Source organism: Copadichromis virginalis, linkage group LG5, assembly GCF_057382275.1.
Source record: "Copadichromis virginalis isolate Kocher_CV1m ecotype Utaka linkage group LG5, C_Virginalis_male_GT1.1, whole genome shotgun sequence".
NCBI lineage: Eukaryota > Metazoa > Chordata > Actinopteri > Cichliformes > Cichlidae > Copadichromis > Copadichromis virginalis.
In genome coordinates, this window is record NC_140622.1 from 16,637,227 (window position 1) to 16,657,897 (window position 20,671).

Genomic DNA, 20,671 nt, shown 5'->3' on the forward strand with positions numbered 1-20,671 from the left:
TTGTGCCTTGCATCACCGTTTGTCAGGACAAATTTTTGTCCCGTAGATTGCCTTTGACTTACTTTTAGTCAGTCTCAGACTTGAAGGTCAAAAATATTTATGTGGGTCTGATGGCCTAGATAAAGTATGTTGAGCAAGCAATAGTCAGTTTATGTTGTTGATTTTCTAAGAAGTCAGTAATAAAAAGCACGTGAGGCTACCAGGTGGAGGAGGTCGTTGACGGTGTGTAACTAGACACAGTATATACAGAACTTTTACTTTTACTTTTAATTCAGAAATAAAATATAAAATGTTTAATATAAAATCTAAAATTTCTTGCACTCATTTATACACTAAATGGCCATTTTATTAGGCATGCCTATAAAATCTAATGCAGTCAAGTGCAACAACTCTGCCATCCAGAGGTTATATTAGATTTTCTCGACAGGGTCATAAAAATTGTAAGGATTTTTTTTCTTAAATGACCTGTACAGTAGCATTACAGCTGATAATAACTAATAACGAGAAAGAGTATGGATTTGTGAAGCCTTGGAGAAAAAAGATGAACAGAAATACTAACTGCAGTTACTTTCTATGTTAATGTCCCAAAAAGCTATTTATTTATTTATCTATCTGCAGTTAAAGCAGAGACGCTTAAACACCACAGTCAATATGTCTTAATAGGCAGATATGAAGTATGTGGACTGAGGTGATTGCTCAAGAATAATCAATGTATCGAGGCAGGCATTCATTTTTTCCCCATTTGATGTTTTTTTTTGTTTGTTTGTTTGTTGTTAATTAATTGTTATGTTATTCTAAAAGCTTAATACTTCTTCTGTTATCAAGTTGAAAACTGATATTCCCAGCACCCTTTGATTATAATCCGAGGAACCTTTCTCTCAGGGAAATGATAAGAAGTCAACAAAGATCTTTGAATTTGCAGATTCTCACTTGACTGACAGGAAATCGTATTGCACGTGCCCCCTCTGCACTAAAGAGTAGCAGCACCTGTGACCCCCGTAGTGGTCATGGGTATATTCCGCCATGTATGTTTAATATTATGTTGTGAAAGAAACAGACCACCGATGCTGTTCTTAACAGTGTTGTAAATCATTTATTGTTTCAGTAGCCCCAGCATCAGTGTTCTAACCTGGCAAAATGACAGATGTCAGTTTTTTCCCAACATCCAGTTACCACAACCTGTGCTGCTGTAATTTATTTATGAAGCTTCTCCATTTTGTTTTTGTTGGAGATGATTCTGCTGTCTTCTAGTGTTATTATTCAGGTCATTACATTTAATCAATCTGCCCTTCCACCTTCTTAAATACAGCTGTTTTTAAATTGCACAAAGACGGTAACCTGTTTAGTCAGCATTTTTATTATTCGGTATCTTTTATTTATTTATGTAAAAGACGGGGGAAAAGTACAGAATTTCTTGATGTCTTGTAATTCTCTCAAAATAATTTGTCAAAAGGTTTCCACATTGCCTTAGCAGTTGAATTCAGCCAAACACTTTTAAGGTTCTTCTTCTCTTTCTCTTTAAAAATAAATAAATAAATGTTGTATTAATTTAATTCTTTGATTTTTATTTTTGTGCGCTAACAGACTTCATTATGTTTGTATTTTAATATACTGTGTAATGTGTACAATATATTTAGGCGCAGTATGAAGCGCAAGGCCACCTTCACATGTCCCTTTAACGGCAGTTGCACCATCACCAAGGACAACAGGCGCCACTGCCAGGCATGCCGCCTCAAACGGTGTGTGGACATTGGCATGATGAAAGAGTGTAAGTATGACAGGTCACCCATTTGTCTTCAGTTACTGGCCCAACCCGCATATGTAGGTGGATTCAATTTGGGTTCAGATTGCAGTTCTAATAAACCAGGTTATTAATTATTGAAGTCAAATCATTTCTATTTAAATGGCACATAAAACAAAAAAACAACAAAAGTTGACCTAAAATGCTTTCCAATTGAGCTATTAACATTTTAAAAAGATACATAGAAAGCATAAAAGCCACAAAAAGAAACAAAACAATTAAGATTAAAAGCATAAATTACAATAATTATATAAATAAATAAATAAATAAATAAAACTTCTCTTATTAAAAAACAATCAGTTTTTTTCTTCTTTCTTGAAATAACTGCATAGCACATGGGCTTGAAAATGAAGCCACAAGCCTTTGTTCCCTGGATGCCGGACCTCACACCAATCCAGGATATAATGTTGGAATCCCGGACCGCCCAAGACCGACTTCCTACTTTGAAAAATGTACACATTGTGTACAGATTTGTGTGTTAGATACATTAAAGCATTCTTGTTTCTTTTTATTGAATTCACAGTAAAATGTACACATGTGGTGTTTGCTACCATGGGGGCTTGCTGTCCTGCTTGTAACCATTATGTAATGTTTGGTCTGAGGTCAAGTATCTCTGGGTCTTTGCTCCTTTAGTGTTTACATATTTCATTTGAACTAACAGTTCCTCCTCACATTGTGTACAGTAAGTATACTCCATGTGAAGTTTAAACACCTAATGTACCGTCTAGCCAGGGTTCTTCTTTCCACACACTGCTGTTTGTTTTTATAGTCTGTAAATAGCAGATATGTGTTTTCTTCTCTTCTGCTAATATCCGGATATTGTCCAAGTCTCTCCCTGCCAACCAAATGTCCCACTCCCTCCTCCAATAAAAAAAAAAGTTTCTTGTAGCGGCAACAACACTTCACTTTATTGCATGTGAACAGGAGCCAGTGTCGTTGCTGTTGCTGTTAAAAGTGAAAAAACAAAACAAAACCAGCAGCATGTTGTTGAGAGCCAGTTCTCTCTCTGCCTCTCTCTCTGTTTCTGTGAGCTAATTCAGTGGCTTGAACAACAAGGAGCGGACAGAACAAAGACAATGCATTCAGTTGTTCAGTGCAGCAGGGGTCTCCATATGGACCCATCCCCAGCCTTTCTCTTCCTCCAGAGAACAACAGACACCCTTTACCCAGCACAACATTGACATAGCTGTCAACACAATGTAGCACACAAATCCAGACTGAAAAGCTTTAAAAGTGGTGTACCTTAGAACTTCTGTTACTATAACTTTTTATACATTTCTTCATTTTTCCCAGTTTAACCCCAGATATTTCCTATTCTTTCTTTGCATTAATGTTGTCTTTGTATATGTGTATGAGCTTAACTGTCATGCAAAGAATTTATTTGTGCACTTTTCTTTTCTTTTGCTGACAATTCTCACACTTTCTCTCGATCTTCCCTATCCAGTCATTCTGACAGATGAGGAAGTGCAGAGGAAGAAGGACCTGATTCAGCGGAGGAAGGATGAGGAGGCACAGCGCGAAGCGGAGAAAGAGGCACGGCGACCCAGACTCACCGAAGAACAGAGTCAGATCATTGCCACGCTGGTGGAGGCTCACCATAAAACATATGACGACTCCTATTCTGACTTCGGCCGATTTAGGGTTTGTGTCTTCATCAAATTAACATCATCCAGTCAAACATAGTTCACCTTATTTTACCATAATGGTTTTAAATTGATTATTGATTAATGAAACCCTAACCCAGTTTACATAAAAGTTTGGATTATTTTACAGCAGAAAAATAGCGTACTTTTAGATCAAATGCTTGTCTATTTTTTAATTTTTGCTGCGTGAAACCTTTACATGTGCCCTTTTCTCCTGTCTAGCCCCCTGTGCGTGAGGGCCCAGTGACACGAAGCGCTAGCAGAGCTGCCTCTCTCCACTCCCTGTCTGATGCCTCCTCTGATTCTTTCAGTCACTCTCCAGGTAAAATTCACATTCTGTGAAGACTTCGCTGGCAATCAAGTGAAAGCAGTGTCTTTCCAAAAACGAGAAAAAGGCTACAATTATAAGCTATTAAAGCAGAAATTACTAATGGCTTGCAGTCAGAAAACACCCTTTTTCCCCTCTTTCTGGTAGACATGTTTTGGGAAAATTACTAAGAGTGAACACCTGACTTGGAAAAGGATTTCATTTTCCAGTTCAGTTATTTTCACGTTAACTTATATAATCTGCTTTACTGGGAATTCAGTGGAAATCGTGTGAATTACCTGCACTCCTCAGACACCTGGCTTCTCAGTTCATTACTGCATATGTCAGTAATGGTGTGAGCACAGCAAGGGTCATGTGCCTTAGCACCGGCACACAGCAGAGACGGATAGCTCAAAACAACCACAGCAAGCTCTGAAGCTTCCTATGTTCTTGGAGTTGCACTCAGAGGATATTCAGCACACTTCCTGTTAGCTTAAAGTCGTAAAGCTTCACCAACAAGCCCTCTCTGTTTTCACAACTGCTTTATCTCTGAGTGCATATTCACACTGAAATGGTGTGAAATTGTTGCATGCCGTCATGTGACCACTTTACTCTTCTTGCTTCATGTTTGATCTCTTTCTTTTCCCCCCCTCTCTCTGCTCTCTGTGTTATGATCACTGCAGAGTCAGTTGACACCAAAATGACTTTCAACAACCTGCTGATGATGTACCAGGATCAGGGCAGCAGTCCTGACTCCAGTGAAGAAGAAGGCTCCAGCTTTTCTATGCTGCCCCATCTGGCTGACCTGGTCTCCTATAGTATTCAGAAGGTCATCGGCTTTGCCAAGATGATTCCCGGTTTCAGGTACATGCGTGCACTCTGACTGATGTCAGTCAAAAGAATCAAGAGTGTTTTCTGATTAACCTGACTCCAAGGCCTTTAGTGCAGCCAAAAAATGTTCTTAGTAATTATAAAATGATGTTAAAATGTCAAGAAAGGCTAATTCAATTAGAATAATTACTAAATAACATTACAATAATTGACATCTGACCAATTTTGTTTTTAGGTTGCTGATTTTTTTTTTCATTTATTCATCTGTGTGTCTCATGGCAGACAGTAAAGTCACTGACAGGAAGAAAAGAGATTTTAAAATGTTCTTGATTTTTTTTTTTAGCAGTTTGGTATCCTTCACATTCCAAACTGTATGTGAAGCAGTTTCGTCACATACCAAACAATAACAATAATAATATTTATATTTATAACAAGGTGCAATAATAATTAATGTGCAATAATAACAGTGTGCAATACACATACACTTATTCTTCTTTTTTATACTAAGTTAATATACTGTGTTGTGTTGTTTGTTGCGTTGTGATGTGTCATATTGTGTCGTGTTGTGTTATATGTAGTGCCGACGTAGGACAGTTTTCCAATTTCATTGTACTACTGTACTATGCATGACTGTGCAATGACAATAAAGAGTTATCTTATCTATCTTATCTTAGGTGTGCGTCCGTGTGTGTGGCTCTCATTAGAATAGTAAAGCATATGCAGCTCTAGAAAAATCTAATCCTTTATTTGAGCCATTTGTATGTATTAATGCTATTTCTTAAATTTGTAAACTCAGTAACGTATTGTATTATTTAAATAGTTTAGTCTGTTACTGTCTTCGAGGAACTGTAACCCACATAATTTCCTTAGGGATTAATATATATTCTGATTCTGATTGCTTAAATGTGCTTTTGCGATCTCTCTTTACGTATTCTTTATTTGCTTGTCTCAGTGACACTTTACCTAAATTGGTGTTGAGGACTTTGTACTTGTTTTTTTTCTGCCTGATTTGTTGTTGTGGCATAGTGATGGCTTTGGGCCAAAGGCCATAGATTACACAGATTGCGTACTGTACTCTGTCTGCTTACTTGAGTAAACGAAATCCAGTTTCACAAAAACAATTTTAAAAGAATTTTATTACAGTGGAAATGATTTTCTTATGACTATGAGTGAAACCTCTTTGAGGAGTAGCAAGCACAGTATCGAGGACAAGCCTATATCTAAGCTTATCAGTTTCTTTTATCTATGCTGGCATGTTTTTTTTTCTGGCAGTTCTCATTGCAAAACAGTAATGTCAAACACATAGCAGAGGAGCTTTTACACAGCTGAGTCACATGCAGGCAGGCAGGCATGTTTTCTTTTCTACTCTTTTCTACTTGTTTGGACTAAGATAGTAAAACGGTTGTTGAACCTGAAAACCTGTGTAGGTGTGCTATTATGATCAGGAATCAGTAAGGGAGTCATTATAGAGTCAGATCTATGAGCAATCTTCATTTTCATGTACATTTTAAAACAATTATTTTCATGTTTCCATAACTACGGATTTTCAGTCATGATATCAGCATAGAGTTAATGAATAGTTATTTATTTATAAAATAATTAACAAAACCAAAACAGATGATTTGTGAGATGCACACAAAGTTAACAGATTGTGATAGTTTGGGGTTGTTGTTTTTTTTGGTGGTTTCTACAGTAATCTGTACAGGATCAGAGGGACCTTTTAATAAAGACACATATCACTAAGTCATGTCTTACTCCATTGACACAGATTGAACTAGTTGCCTTCTACAAGGGTACTACTTCAAAACTATACAGAAAAATATTTGGAGAGGGATAGAACAGCAAAATGGCAATCTGTCTTTAATGGGGCAGCCATTTGAACCTTGAAAGGTGCTTTACTGATTACTGAAGTTCACACATGGGTGCCAAACATTTTCAAGAATGTGCTAGACTGTGCAACAAAAAGGAAACCAAAATTGAAAAGGCAAATTTCACTTCACTTTTTTTAAATTAGTAAAAGTCTGAGCTAATAAAACTGCTAAATTTGCCAACTTATCTACCTATATACTATATATGTTACCTATGGATGCTGCCCCCTTCTGCAGTCCTGTAAATAGCAAATGTATTTTCATGATTTCTTCAGTCCCTAGTGCAGAATAGATAAATAACTTATTGATTATACCATCCTTAGTATTAATTCCTGGATCTCCTTTCATACCAGGTTATGTTGGGCACCTCCAGGAAAAACTGATTTATCTTATTTTATTTTTTTCTTTCTAAACACATAGAATAAATTACATGTCTACAAAAACAAATTTAGAATGGCTGACCAGGGTCCCACCTTCCACACTTGAAACTCTCTCCTTGTGTTTACGTTGACAAATCCACAGTGTTTCGTGGGGTCAAGGCTGAAACGAGTCAGGGCCCGTATTTCCTGGAAGTTGTCATTCCTCTGTTTCCTTCTGTAGAGAGCTGACTGCAGAGGACCAGATTGCTCTGCTCAAGTCCAGTGCCATTGAGGTGATCATGCTGCGTTCAAATCAAAGCTTCAACCTGGAAGACATGTCCTGGAGCTGTGGTGGACCTGACTTTAAATATCAGATCAGTGACGTCACCAAAGGTCAGTCCAAACATCAGTCTAAATGCTGCCATGTTTACTGCTGTAAGGACAAAAGAAAGACAGTGTTGAGATCTGCCTACTGGTGTTTTATGAATTTTAGTTGGGGTTTTCTTTGTTATATATAATTGTGTGTCTTCTCATTTGCATGCAAAATTTAGCTTTGCTGTTTCTTATTAGTCTGTACAACGAGCCTAATTCAACTTTGGTAATTAGGCAATTGTGCGAGCCAGAAATTGCCGGGTTTTAGTGTAAACAAAGCTGAGAATGAAAATGAAGTCTTAACAAGAATTGGTTATATTTCTTTGATCGCCTATTTTCACTGAAATGAGTTGTAGGTTACACATTTTAATGGCATGGTTCTCTTCTGCAGCGGGACACACTCTGGAGCTGTTGGAGCCGCTGGTAAAGTTCCAGGTGGGACTGAAGAAGCTCAACCTGCAAGAGGAGGAGCACGTGCTGCTGATGGCCATCTGTCTGCTTTCTCCAGGTAGTGTAGGTGTGGAGAAAGGACTGTAGAAGGAATGATTTGAGTATAGAGGTGTATCCTTCTTGCAACAGAAAATATTTGAAACATTGTTGCCAACTTTGCTATTATTTGTGCATATGTCCACTTGATTATATAAAAGTGACAAGCAGCACAAAGCTTTTAAACGAATTATGACTGGATCCTCTGCTTGTTCTTCAGTATGCTAGTTCACAATAAACACAAATGATATAATCCTTTCTGACAGTTAGATTTCAAAAGCTATTTTCTGTTCCCTAACATCAAACCACTGAGTCTCTTCCCCCCTCCCTCATTGCAGACCGCCCAGGTGTGCAGGATCATGCACGGATCGAAGCCCTGCAAGACCGACTGTCGGAGACTCTGCAAGCCTACATCAGGCTTCACCACCCGGGAGGGAGGCTGCTCTACGCCAAGATGATCCAAAAGCTGGCCGACCTGCGAAGTCTTAACGAGGAGCACTCCAAACAGTACCGCTCACTGTCCTTTCAGCCGGAGCACAACATGCAGCTCACTCCACTGGTGCTGGAGGTGTTTGGCAGTGAAGTCTCCTAGAAGCAATCTCCGAACCTCAGTTGGTCGGGGAGGAAGCTGGCGGCAAGACCCCAGTAGGTAGAGAAAAACAGAGAGAGGGGAGCTGAGAATGTCCTGGTTGGACTAGATGCAGGTGTGGTGTATGAAGCAAATGAAAAAGAGAAAGTAAATTGTGTGTGTGCGTGTCTGCGTGTCTGCGCACGTGAGTGCGAGTGCGACTGCATGTGTGTGTGGATTCCCATATAAAGAAGTCTGTCTTGGTGTAGAGGCCAAGATTGTGCAGGAGAGCAAGCAGATATGAAGAGATAGAGTAAACAAGGGAATTTCAGATAGTACAAATTAAACTATACATATGACTTCTGGCTATATACAGTGTTTTTGTCTGTATTTAAATCAACAAACAGCTGCTTCAAATGCCTGGACATTACCTGTGTGTACCTGTGGTGCACACACCAACACAACAAGCATACTCAGTTATTCATTTAGCCATTCAGTTGAGCTACCTCTTGGTTTTACTGGGGTTGTTTTTATATTTACATCACCAATGTGAAACTTTTACTCAGAACAATTTAGATACAGTACGCATTACATTTCAGTTTACCAGTGCAAACGCAGTGCCTGCACATTACTTTGAATTTTTTGATGATTTTCAGAAATCATGTATTTTTATGTGTTTGTTTGTTTTGGGGGTTTTTGTTTTTTAATCTGCTTCTCTCCAAGGCAGCATATGTATATGACTTTGTGTACAAATCAAACACATGCCTTTCACCTTTCACCAAAGGTATGGTCAACTACTTTCTCAAAAAGCTTCCAGTACCTAAAAATAACCTTGCTGCTCCTTGGCTTGCTTCACTCATGCAGCCGCTCGGCAAGTTGTCTGACTAGCCTCACAGCCTATGAAGGAAAATGTTATATTATTATAGGTTTATACAGCAGAGTACAGAGCTTAGACTGTAATTTAGTGAGGTTCTGATAGGACCTTAGGGTGCCTGGTTTTGAGGTGAGAATTAGCCACTAAATGTATTAGCTACTTTTACACTGCTAACTGTCAATCAAACCAAGCCAACCTTATGGCTTGTTGCTCTCTTTTGAAATTGTTTTCATTATTCTCCTCTCTTGTTTAATTGTTGTTATTTTTTCCCATGTAAATAGAGAATTGCTATCAAATGTATCCTAAGCACTGTTATACCACCTTTTACTCAAGCCTATGTATTGATATACAGTATCTATGTTATCACAGATTTTAAAGGGCTAAAATGCCAAATCTAACTGGAATAGTAAATTGATGGCAAAGCAAAGGGCCTGCCTTGTTAATATATAGCTGCATAGCATACTCAGAATTGGCATAGCTACGGATATAATTGCAATAGATATTTTTGTTGTTGTTTTTTATATGTCACTTCACCTTAAAAACAATTCCATGAATTGTTCCTCCTCAGTATACAGTGAGCTCAGTGGATGGAGAGCTTGGGAAGCTGTTTCAGACCTCCACAGATATCACACCCCTTTCGTTTCTGACTGGGAAGCGGATTTTCTAGAATGTCCAGGGGCCTGGTTGTGGTGGTGTTGCTGCGCACGTCCTCCACCCGGGCCCTCCTGTTTGATGATGTATGCTGCGTGGCCCTCTAGTGGCTGCATTGTGTAAATACCAGGTATATATAAATAATGTCTGCCGCTGTACATAGGGCTACATAGATTCTTTTGTTTTGTTTTTCCTCAAAAATATATATGCAAACACAACTGACTTTTTGTTTCTGATCCATAAGCACCATGTTCTCCAACACTATGCTCTTTGTTTTGTCTTTGATCTTTGTTTTTCTTGTCTTTGTTCCTTTTTGGGGGGGTATTTAGGAATGGCTTAAACAGGGAACTGCTTGTATATTTGACACACTCAAACGATTCTTTGTTTAGTGGTTGACTGATGTGAATATCCAAGGTTCATTCTCAGAAAAAAAAGGACAACCTAAACAAACCGTGCTGCTCTCAAATATAAGCCATGTAGATTACTAAGCTAGCTATACACCTGGTACATTACAGTACATCAAAATGATGACTCCAGAACCTTGGACATTCTCATTGTGCCATCTGCTGAATTCATATGCTATTTATCTGTGGCTTTTGGAAAATGAACTTGTATATGATAAGAACTTGTATGCCTTCTCTCTGCTGTCCGTCATCTTTGGCTTATGCTTCATCAGACAGCATTTAATGGCTTATAAACCAAACTGCCAAGAGACTTTAAATGCTTCAGTTTACAGGCCAGTAATATATGGCTTGCTGCATGTGGGATTATGGTAAAATTATACAAGACAACATATCTTTTACATCAAGACAATTCCCTAAAGTAAAGTCGATTTCCTGCCAAGTGCTCATGATTTCACTAGAGGCAGTGTTGCTTAAAGGAAGTCATTTGAAGAATTAAATATAAAAGTTTATATTTTCTTTTTCTTTGTCCTGTATTTGCTGTGTGACAAAAGAAATCTTTTAAAGAGTTCCTGCGATTGACCGTCCGGTCCACATTTGTCACACACAGATTTTCCTTCATCTCAGTAGACCAGGGTTACTCTGTGAGGAAGATGGCGAGTTTTTCTCACAACTGCTTTGTGAGAAGTTGTGACAGGTGTCGCTTTGATCTGTTTTTAAACTGTTTTTAAACAGTTTAAAGTCCATTCAACATCACTGTGGCTTTATTCCAACTCTCTGCAGTCACTGTGAAACGCCACAAGCTGACAGCTGGGGCTCGACGCTTAGATAATCCGCATATCACAAACCGTTTGATCGCTTTTTTCAGTGTTCCTGTAGTCACATAATAGGCTTGATTTATTTTGTATTATCATTTAATTTTGCCCTCTTCCTAGAAATCATCGAGATATATATAATATAATATACTAACAGAAAAATCCGCACGCCCCACAAATTACCCTGCTGTGATTGATCTTTAAGGAGTTGAAGCTCGAGTGTCGTTAGGCAGTACCATTTGTATGTATAGTATGTCAGTTTGATGAGGGGTGTGATGTGCTTGGTTACTGAATACTGACTTTTGACTTCTTTTATTTTTTGGAAAAGTCTCCATGTTGATTTTATTTCGAAATACATACTCCTGTATGTAGATATGGCTTTGAAATTGTTCTGTTTCCTTTTTTTGAGATAGAGGTTGCAGTGTTGACTTGTGTATGTTTAAATACAGTAGGAGGTTTGATGAATATGTAAGTGCCACAGGGAGAGTTCCCTCCACACACGAACAGGGTAAAAAGAGGAGTTGAGTTTGGGGGTTTGAAAACCGAACAGGAAAACTCTTGTGGATGTATAAAACGAGCAGTTAGTATTTGTGTAGTGATAGAGTTTCTGTCATAAAAAGAATCCCCCCCCCCCTTTTTTTTTTTTTTTTTTAAACGAACCGAATGTCTTATTGCTGATTTTTTTTTTTTTCTTTTCTCTTTCCCAACACGGTATACAGCTCATAAATAAAGTTAAATTTGATTGTGGTTCATTCCCAGAGATTCCTGTTTGGTTTCATCGTGATAGGCTGCTCAGAATCAGTTTGGGGTTTTTTAACTCTACATTGTAGTTGTTCTAATACTGGAACTTGTAATCTATACATCAGTGGAAATCCGACCTCAAAATAGATGGAGCCATCTTTGTTGAGATATCCGTAAGAACTGCGACGTAACACAGTAACAATGCCTGCAATATACAGCTCATGGTACACTATCACCAGCAAGCTTTACAGTTATCATATTCGTAGATGTTGTAGGAGGTGTTTTGTGTGTGCGTGCGTGCGTGTGTGTGTGTGCGTGCGTGTGTGTGTGTGCGTGCGTGTGCGTGCGTGCGTGCGTGTGGGCGTGCATGCGTGTGTAACTGTTGCCATTACAAATCCTGTCTGAAAACATGTATGAAAGCCTTCACAGAGGACTGTTGGCCATCTCCCGTGCAAATGATTTTAAGTCTTTATTTTGTATTCTTTCTGCGCCTCCCTTTAGGACAGGGATTGTAATGGAATCAACATAATGTAGTTCTTACAAAAAAGAGGAGTGTCCACAATGGATGTATTATTATTATTATTAACCTTTATTTAACCAGGAAAAGTCCCATTGAGATTAAAAACCTCTTTTGCAAGGGAGTCCTGGCCAAGAGGCGACAACACGTTGAAATTCCAAAGTTACATACATATTATAAATAACAATTACATTTTAAAAACATTTTTCTCTGGCTCTCTCAATCTGGACTTAAAAGCATTTAATGAAATAAGATCTGCTATCTTCCAGTCTTTTTGCATCATGTTCCATGTGAAAGGGGCAGCATAAGTAAAAGCCCTCTTTCCCAGTTCAGTTCTGGCAAATGGAACATTGAGCAATAAAAGATCGCTTGAACGCAGGCTGTAAGAAACAGTACTTCTCCGTGTGAGCAGATCGCAAATGTAGGTGGGCATTTGTCCAAGCAGGGCCTTATAAATAAAGATGCACCAGTGAGCAAACCTCCTGGAGGACAACGAAGGCCATCCCACTCGAGCGTACAGATCACAACAATGGGTCAAGGCCCTACAGTTTGTAATAAACCGTAAGGAGGCATGATAAACTGAGTCAATCTTATGAAGTACACCATAATCTACCTAGAAAGAAAACCTACCTCTTTTAGCTCAGATTTTGCTTTAGCATTAAGCATTTGCCTCTGTTTTTACTTTTATAATATTTGTATTCATGTTGGTATTTATTGCTGTCTAATGAGTCATACTTCAATGATTACCTCAGAGATATCTCACAGATTTGGGAGAGTCCAGCTAAAGAATTCATTCTTTTTTTTTCTGTTTGGTCTTTCTTCTCAGACTTGGCAAAGGCATTTTTGTTTTTTTACGCACAAAAATACCGGGAGTGTTTTTTAAAAATAGTGCCTGCACTCTTACCATCGGGGATCTGGCTAGGATGAGGCTGCATTCCATTCCATTCAGACCCGAGTATCATATTTAAGGAGCAACTGCTCACTTTTGGTGATTTCAAACCAACTTTTCTTTTCTCTCTAATTCTCGCTGTCTCTCTTTATTCCTTCTTTTTATTTGCTTTCATGTCAAACTGCTTCAGGTGTACACTGAATAAAATTAGAGAGTTTTTATTGATCAGTCAATACTGAGGAACGCTGTGGTCACATCAACTTTGAGCTGTGTGCCATAACATGACCCTTTTCATGCAGGAGAGGGTGTTAACAAAGCTGGCTTCAGATGTTCCCCGGCTTAATTTGAGCAGGAAGGTTGTCCAAGTGTGCGATTGGCTTCTTAATTGGTACTCTGGCAGCCACGTGTATTGATGATTAATTTATTTTTATTTTTTAAAAAATAAGGAATCAGTTTGAATTTGGTATTGAATCCTTTCCCTGCATTGTGAACCCAAATCCATGCCACGTTGAATTTCAATGCCTGAACCAACGAAAGCACTTAATATAATGTTTGTAACACATGTATACTGATCAAGCTACTAGCCATAAACTGCCTCTGTAGGTCAGCATCATATGGCTCCAATTATCAAAGTCACCTAAATTCTAATGTAATTGCAATTTATCTTTTGTCTCAGATCTTCTTTTTCTATTATAAATTGGTGTTTATGTAATGTTATTTTTGTCTGATGTTTTGCAAATCAAAAATAAAAGGTAGTACATAGCAGTAGGTCTCTGTGTGATTAGTTTTTAATGTCTTAACAGTTTATTTATTTGGTAGCTTTTGATTAAAGTTTCCTTTTTCTTTTCTTTCAGGTGCCATTAAAAAAAAAAAATGTTATAGGAAATTAATTTCTATAATTTAAACGGCGCTCAGAGCTAATTGAGGAAATTCATTATGAAATGATGCTTTGTCCATGTAGACCCGTGGTGATGCACTTTAAACTTGTTTTATTTTGTCGTAACGAAGTAAGAGAAAGGGTTCAGCTCTCACTAGACCTGCATGTGTGCAGCTATTACTACTTATTCAAACTAAAATTATGTTATTTGTTATCTGTAATGTATAAATGCATTTCATATAAAAGTAAACCCTCCTTGCGGTATGAGGTTTTATCTATCAGGATATAATAAAAGTCTTAAAACCCGGGAAATACAGCCTTAGATGAACTACAACATGACTTAATACCCAGCTTCATTATTTTATTAACAAAAAAATCATCCAAAATGTAGAAGCAGTGAGTGAAAATGTAAGTATAGACTTGCTGGTTCCTTGAAAATGAAAGGGGTAAGTAGCAGCCAAGTGCTGATCAATCAAACTTGATTGATGATCAGCAAGTATGAACACATAGCTTTGACTGACCAAAGTTTTGACAGTTTGCTGGTCTGGAGCAATCCATCTGATTGTGTTAAAGTCAAGAAGGAAAAACATGATCCTGATGCTGCACATTGATCTGGGAAGAGTTTTAAGGCCATTTCGAAACAAAGTCCATCATTCTGCAATAAGAAAGATTATTCACAAGCCCAAAACACTCAAGACAGTCGCCAGTTTTTCCCAGGACTGGACATCCCAGTTAATTCACCCCAAGATCAGAGGTCACACTTATGGGACAATGTTCTTTGGACAGATGAGACCAAAGTAAATATATGATGTGTTTGGTTTGCTGCAAACACCTCATACCAACCGTAAAGCACGGTGGACGAGGGATGATGACTTGGGCTTGTTTTGCAGCCATGCGACCCTGGGACCATGCAGTCATGAAACCGACCGCGGACTCTTCTGTATAACAAAGTATTCTAGAGTCCATTGTGAGGCCATCTGTCCAACAGCTAAAGCTTTTCCCAAAATGACTACAGCAGAATGGCTGTAGATGTGCTGCAGTGTCCCAGTCAAAGTCCAGACCTGAACAGTGAACTCAATGAACTGAAGAAAAAGTGTGAAGAAGAGTGGACTAAAATTGCTCCACAAGTATGTGAGAGACTGAAAAAGTCATACAGTTATAGTGGTTCTACAACCCATTATATCAACTTAGTTTCTCACACAGCTTCTGCTTCTTTGTTTTTGTTCAGTAATTAACAGCACAGTGTAATATATCATGTACTGTTCATCTGAGTATGTATTGCCATTCGCAGGCTATTGACTCCCCGTGTCCTGCTGAAGTAACAAAATTAGCAGCTTTCCAAACAAAAGTTGTTTTGTTGTTGTTGTTGTTTTTAATAATTCTCTCTTTTTCTAACAGTGTTGAACTGTCAGCATTGCTGTTTAGTTATGGTTGGCTATACAAAAGGAAGTGAACTGTTTCCCCCCCCTTATTAACCTTCCTGCTGGAAAATGGGGTCTTTGATGAGTCACACACAGAAATCTTCTGGCACCTGCACAAATGGACCACAGTTCCCTTTCAATACTATTGTTACCACTTTAATAATGTTACACTGTTGCATACAGAACGCTTCACAGTAAGATTAATCACAAGAATGAACTAACAGGAGAACCAAAGTATTTATATGTAGATTTTCCTGCACATTGTTCCAAATCACAGCTAGTGAATTAAGTGTGAACAAAGATACATTATATTAATATTCAATATAGTAACATACACTCACTGGTCACTTTATTAGGCACACCTGTTCAACTGCTCGTTAACTGAAATATCTAATCGGCCACACGTGTTTAGGAACATGGACATGATTGCTGAAGTTCAAACCGAGCATCTAAACGGAGACGAAACTTGATTTAAGTGATTTTGAATGTGTCCGGTTTATTGGAGCCAGCCATTTTTCTCTTCATGTCCTTGCAGATAAAGATTTCGACGTTGGTATCTCACTTAGCCACCAGAGGGCAGTGTCTCTCATCACATTTACCTGCATGCAGTCAATGGCCTAATGACCTCTCTGATTTACTGCTGAGGTCAGCCTGAGACAACTAAGATCATTTGGGTCACGCTGGACTGCCTCACAGCAAAACTGTGGTGTGTTTGGGGAAGCGCAGCAGCCTAGATTAACACACACAGTGGGCCTTTATCAACATAGATGTGACATATGTACAATATGTCGGAAGAGATTTGAGCTCACCTCAGCTCATATCTCCCCGGCTGGACATGTATGGAGAGAGATTGCAGGAGTGGCGAGGTGCAGGCGGAACAAATAAAAGGTTATCAGAGAAATCCAGTCATTGCGCGACAGTTAATTGTCAGCTCTGGTACGAAGCAGGGGCACTTCTTTTGCCTGCTGATAAGGTTCGCGCTCGTGCGGTCTGTTGAGCCGTTGTGTCTGTGCACGAGGTTAGATGAAGGAAAGCGAGGCTCTGGTTGCAGCGACGGCCCTTAGGTGAGGCCTTTCTGGCTGCGTTATACAATGAAGGAACCAGAAGAATCTACATCCTGCACTTTTCCACATGTAGGCCTTACTAATGAGCAGCAGTTTATTGCAACAGTTTGGGCACACTAAATGGTTATGAGGTGCAGGTCAAACTCAATTCATGATACTTAAAACCTCCATTCAGTCAGCGCTGATTTGCATCTCATGCGCATCACTTCCTTTAGATTCTGGATCACTGCTGAGGAAATCACTTCATTTCTATTCTTTAAGGCTGCGCTAATCAGTAGCTTTTATTTCTTTGTTTCTTTGTATGTTAATGGTAAAAATGGAATCAGACACCAAAAATCACAAGTGAACAAACCATCTGAGGTCAAAGTCCACACCAATGATCTTTGGCAACCCTAACTCTGCATTTAAGGAAGAAATGAGAGGACTTTTATAATAGATCACCACATTGATACCATAGGGTAGGGTTGGTGCTCATCAGGGCTAAACAAAACTTAAACAACATTTAACTGATGTTAAGGTGAATGGTTAATGGACTGATTCTTGTACACCGCTGTTCTATCCAACTTGAGCGCTCATTGCTTTACACAGCATGTCTCAATTACCCATTAATACAAGCACTCTTTCTGTTTCTATCTGACATGCACACACTCAAAGTCCACATGTGGAGCAACTCAGGCTTCAGTATCTTGCCCACTGATATTTTCACATGCAGACTAAGGCAGCCAGGAATCAAACCACCAACATCCCAATTTGTAGATCACCTGCTCCACCTGCTGCTTCGGGCCTCACTGCTCTCATCAGCATGGTTTCGAGAGACAGCACTGTACCCTCTTAGCCCAGCAGACAGGAGCTGTTAGAGACTGATAATATGGAGCTGAAGAAGGTATCTGCCGAAACACAAAACAGAGCTAAAACGAGAGTGAAAATTTGACTTCTGTTCACAAAGAGGGTATAAATTCAGCTCTAAGTGAGCAGTAATGGTGCCAGATGTGTCGTTAATCAGCTGTTTGCTAACACGGTTTCAGCACCAATGGGGTGATAATACATCAGCCCTCTGATTACAGTTTGTTTGTGTTTTGTTTTGTTTTTTTCTCCCATCATCCCATCTGAAATCTGCCAATTTTTAGAACATTTGCTGCTCGCCACTTTACATAAAACTTTTATGGTAGAAAATTTGAGCATTTATAATGATCTTTGTGAAATTTTAGCTTCATATATCAAATACTTTTCAAGATATGGTGTGTTGAAAAGTGGTCCATTGACCCACTTTCAAGCCATTTTTTTCACAGCAGTGTTTGAATAGGAATATCTCAAAAACGATTAAAGATAAAAGCCTCAAATTTCCTTTCTTACCATCAAAATTAAGCAGAATCTGCAATTTAGAACAGATACACGGTAAAATGTTATGTACTGGTTAGTTAAAATGTAAAAAATAAAGTCCAGCACTCCTGCAAAGTCTCCTATTTGAACTGACACTAATTTAAAAAAACTTGTAAAACACAACTAGTGAAGAATGGTAGATACACCAAGAACAGTTTTTAACATAAAACTTCTGAAATAAAGAAAATCCTATTTTCATTCAACTTTCATGCAGGATTGAGCAAAAATGACAAGTTGTACTGAAATAAGACAAAAGAGTGCAGTTTCCAGATAACTCGCCAAATAATTTTGTTAAATATGTGTGTATTTTTTTTATTTTCAAGACCTGGATCACGCCATCTCAAATCATAAAGTTTTGTAAAATATTTTCTGGTAAACCATCTCCGATTTGCCAAAAAATTTCAAAGCTTTTATCTTTAATTGTTTTTAAAATATTCATGTTCAAACACTGCCTCAGACTCGCCCTAAAAGTGGGCGGATGGACCATTTTCAAAATATATGTATATATATCTTGAAATATTTTTGCTATATCAAGCTAAAATTTCAAATGCATTTCTATGCAAATCAGAGATGGTCGAAAAGAAGGCTTGGTTGATTTTAGATGGAATGACCTTAATCAAACACCATAAAGCCCAATAAAAAGGACTTTATACTCAATGTGACGAAGATACAAGGAAAAATAATAATATCAAAGTTCAAAATTCTCCACTTTTAGCTGTCTCAGTGTCCGGGGTCACACTAGGACAGTTTCTTGGAACGGCGGTCGGTGACTTCGTTAGGTTCTTCGGGTGAGGCAGATGCTACTCGTGGGTACCAGATAACAGCTATACACACGCACATACAGAGCTGAGTGGCGTCAGTGTACACGTACTTTAAGGTAGTCCTCAAAGACTATTTATTTTTGTTTGTTGGGGTATATTAATACTTGACGGGTGGTGCCCTGATCAGCGCCTGATACTACAACTCGAAGCAGCACATGTGCACACTGATAGTGCATTTTTGTGCGCCCAGCTTGGGGTATGACTGTTCGGTTGCCACACAGCCGCCTGCAGGGGGATGTCAGTTGTGACTTTCCAGTAATAACAAGGGCGTGTTGTTTTCTGTGTGTGTGTGTGTATCTGTGTGTGTGTGAGTGAAGGAGCGAGAGAGAGCAACAGAGAGTTTTATTGCTAACTAAACAGACAGTCGTGATAAGAGGGCAAAGCAAAGGAAAAAAATCATGCAGTCGAATCAGTAATGTGAAGCTCATGCAATGCATTGACTCTGCCTCTGTGTGACCCTGCGGGTCAAAAGAGAAGGCCTTTTATTCCTCTCTTCTACAAATTCTGTGCCCACTTATCCCAGACTGGATGTTATTGCCCTTTATGCAAGTCATCCAAATATCATTAGGGCTAAACCCACCATGTGGTTTGGTTCAGAATGTGAGGAACGCATGGATGTCCCTCTGCTCTCAGGCCCAACATGGGGCGGCATAACTGTCTGTGTTCTCACAGAACCGAAGGTGGAGACGCAGAGAAAATACAGTACGTGCAGAACATCAATAAACCTTTGGGATGTAGCACTCACCAGACTGAAGTGGGTCTTTCCCCCCACACTTCAGCATGCAGTCATTTAGTCTAAATGCTGTTGGTTATCATTGCTAAGGTTGGCGATCGCAATTGTGTAAAGACTGAGGCAAGGAAAAAACATGTTACTGATACTGAGAGGTTTTTTTAAAAGAAATCTGTGGCACGAAGAATATGTTCTTCTTCCCGACGCATTTATTTTTCATCCTCTACCTCCTCTGAGTTTGGCATTGTTCCAAAGAGGGAAGAAAAACATCTTGGCTTTCTTTTTCTTCTTTTTTCCTTTTTTTTTGCAGTTTTTTTGCCCTCCTCACTTTCCAAGTAAAAAGGAAGAGGGCAGAGCTGAAAGATGCTGTATGTGTGTGTGTGTGTGTGTGTGTGTGTGTGTGTGTGTGTGTGTGTGTGTGTGTGTGTGTGTGTGTAAGGAAGTGTTCTCCTTGGAAAATAATGGCAGCAAAATCACATTAATGGCCAAACATTTCCTCCATTTTTTTCCCCGTGCCCTATATTTATAGTCTCTCTGTCTCACACACACACGCACACACACAGTTTGCATACCACTGTGTTTATTCACTTTTTAGCCACTTCAGTCATGTGGTCTCCATAACAGCCTTGATTTTATTATGTATGGAGTCTTGGTGGAAAGTTGGAAGAAGTGCTGATTTATTACGTTCCTGTGCTGGAGACGGGCGTGTCCAGAGGAATTCTGTTTTCATGTTGTCCGTACATCTGTACATACATCCCTGAGCATTTAGGTCATTCTGTTGAGTGAATTTCTTAATATTGCACAACCTTTTACTCGGGAGCTGTGATCCGCTTATTAGATTTTGCTGGTTGTGTTTCAGGGTGAACTACAGTATGAGCTTGTTTTTGGCCCAACCTTTACTCAAGAATTCAAACACTAGGTATGATATAAACTGTCTAATAGGGTATAATATAGACTCACCAAACAGTTTACTGGGTATACCTGTTTGGCTCCTCTTTAATGCAAATATCTAATCAGCCAATCACATAGCAGCAACTCTGTGGATTTAGGCATGTAGACACAGTCAAGATGACCTGCTGAAGTTCAAATCGAGCATCAGAATTTAGAAGAAAAGTGATTTAAGTGACTCTGAAGATGCCATCATTGTTGGTGCCAGACAGGCTGGTCTGATTATTTAGGAAACAGTTGATCTAATGGGATCATTTTCAATAAATTCACTTCTAGGGAAAAGAGGAAAAAATATAGTGAGTCAGAT

The 20,671-nt window shown here is 38.9% G+C and overlaps 1 protein-coding gene across 2 annotated transcripts in view; it reads left to right on the forward strand.

Annotated features, from left to right (window-relative positions):
• Positions 1 to 13,888, forward strand: part of LOC146709221 (vitamin D3 receptor B) — a 32,759-nt gene extending 18,871 nt beyond the window's left edge. For both annotated transcript variants that reach the window (XM_085456233.1, XM_085456232.1), the window contains 7 exons: positions 1,638 to 1,768; positions 3,246 to 3,442; positions 3,667 to 3,766; positions 4,435 to 4,615; positions 7,051 to 7,202; positions 7,573 to 7,689; positions 8,006 to 13,888. In XM_085456233.1, coding sequence (XP_085312359.1) covers positions 1,638 to 1,768; positions 3,246 to 3,442; positions 3,667 to 3,766; positions 4,435 to 4,615; positions 7,051 to 7,202; positions 7,573 to 7,689; positions 8,006 to 8,259 — 1,132 coding nt within the window. In that variant the 3' untranslated portion in view covers positions 8,260 to 13,888. The remainder of the gene's footprint in view (positions 1 to 1,637; positions 1,769 to 3,245; positions 3,443 to 3,666; positions 3,767 to 4,434; positions 4,616 to 7,050; positions 7,203 to 7,572; positions 7,690 to 8,005) is intronic.
• The last annotated feature ends 6,783 nt before the right edge of the window (positions 13,889 to 20,671 follow it).